The 1332-nt window shown below is 40.4% G+C and overlaps 1 protein-coding gene across 1 annotated transcript in view; it reads right to left on the bottom strand.

The window, feature by feature from the left end:
* Nucleotides 225–1332, bottom strand: part of LOC109832102 (probable phospholipid-transporting ATPase 4) — a 7205-nt gene continuing 6097 nt past the window's right edge. Inside the window, exon 11 of the mRNA XM_020399542.1 lies at nucleotides 225–1025. Coding sequence (XP_020255131.1) covers nucleotides 375–1025 — 651 coding nt within the window. The 3' untranslated portion in view covers nucleotides 225–374. The remainder of the gene's footprint in view (nucleotides 1026–1332) is intronic.

Below are 1332 nucleotides of genomic sequence, written 5' to 3' on the forward strand. Positions count from 1 at the left end.
TTTCAATTTAAACCTCTCTTATCTCGACATTTGAATCCTTCCCTCTCGAATTGGCCTCAATAATCCAAAACCCTAATCTAAGAACCAAGATCCCTCAATGAGGCTTAATTCTAACCTAGTTTCTCTAAAGACGCGATTTTAGATCCTGCTTCGTCTAATCTTATTGGTTAAAATCACTTGTTTTCTTAATAAAATCAGAAAAACAAAGGACCTAGTTATCTCTATTACCCTGTCACTTCGATCTTGGAATCACAGAATCCAGAAAACTATAAATTGCCTTTTTCTCAGCTCAAAAAGAAAACAATGGAAACATTAACAAAAATTATACGAAACAAATCTGCATTGATCAAGGCAGAGGACTGCTTCAAACCGGCTTAAGGAGTGAAATCTTCTTCACTTGCAAATGCTTTCTTTCTCCAATACCGTACTTTGGCATCCACCCTGGCTGAAAACCCTACGTGTGCTCTCTTCTTGGAATTCTTCTTCTCCTTCTCCCACGCGTAACCATCGTTGACGTCTCTCTTACAACGCTCCATTTCTTGAATAACATGGTCATCCATTGGATAAAACAACCTCTGGACAGAAGCATGGATGGAATATGGAAGCAGACATACAATGACAACAATGAGGGTGGCCAACCAATAGATTGATGCAGGACCAAGGGCTTCCAAGAAAAGTAGGGTGTTGTTCTTGGACAGTGTTACCGGCAACACACCATACGCCACCAAGAACACGTACCATAATAAGATGCTGCCCCAAATGAAAAAGTGCTGAATCCAAGTGAAGCGGCTGACGATGAGAGCCATTTGGCAATTGACTGTCCAGATGATGCACGTGTACATGATGGTTCCGAGGTGTTCAATGTCTGCCACCTGTCCCTCACCGAGGAAAGCAGCAGGGAGGAAGATGTATATGTTCAAGATAAAGATGGTGAGGGAGGCGAACAAGGCATTGCCGATCCAACCAAAAATTCGGGTCCAGCTGAAGTATATGTTCTTTTGGCCCTGCTGATAGAGTGCTGGGAACTTTGACAAGTTAAAACAAAAACAAAAATGTCAGGTCATTTACAAATAGCTGAGATATAGTTGCGATGTAAGCAGAAGAATGTTCAGCGGATCGCTTGCTTATGTCTTAGAAAGTAGTTACAAACTTATAATCCAACACCAAGTTAAAGTGACACATGGATTCTAGGTTAAAACTACGTTTGCAAGGAAAAAGGATTAAAGACTACAGTCAAGATGTGACGGGGTGTAGCCTTATGTGGCTGGGCAATAAGGCCCAGAAAATTCTGATTTTTCTTATTCTTTGAATTTATAAATAATATAATATAAT

Source organism: Asparagus officinalis, chromosome 3 (assembly GCF_001876935.1).
Source record: "Asparagus officinalis chromosome 3, Aspof.V1, whole genome shotgun sequence".
In the NCBI taxonomy this organism is placed as follows: domain Eukaryota; kingdom Viridiplantae; phylum Streptophyta; class Magnoliopsida; order Asparagales; family Asparagaceae; genus Asparagus; species Asparagus officinalis.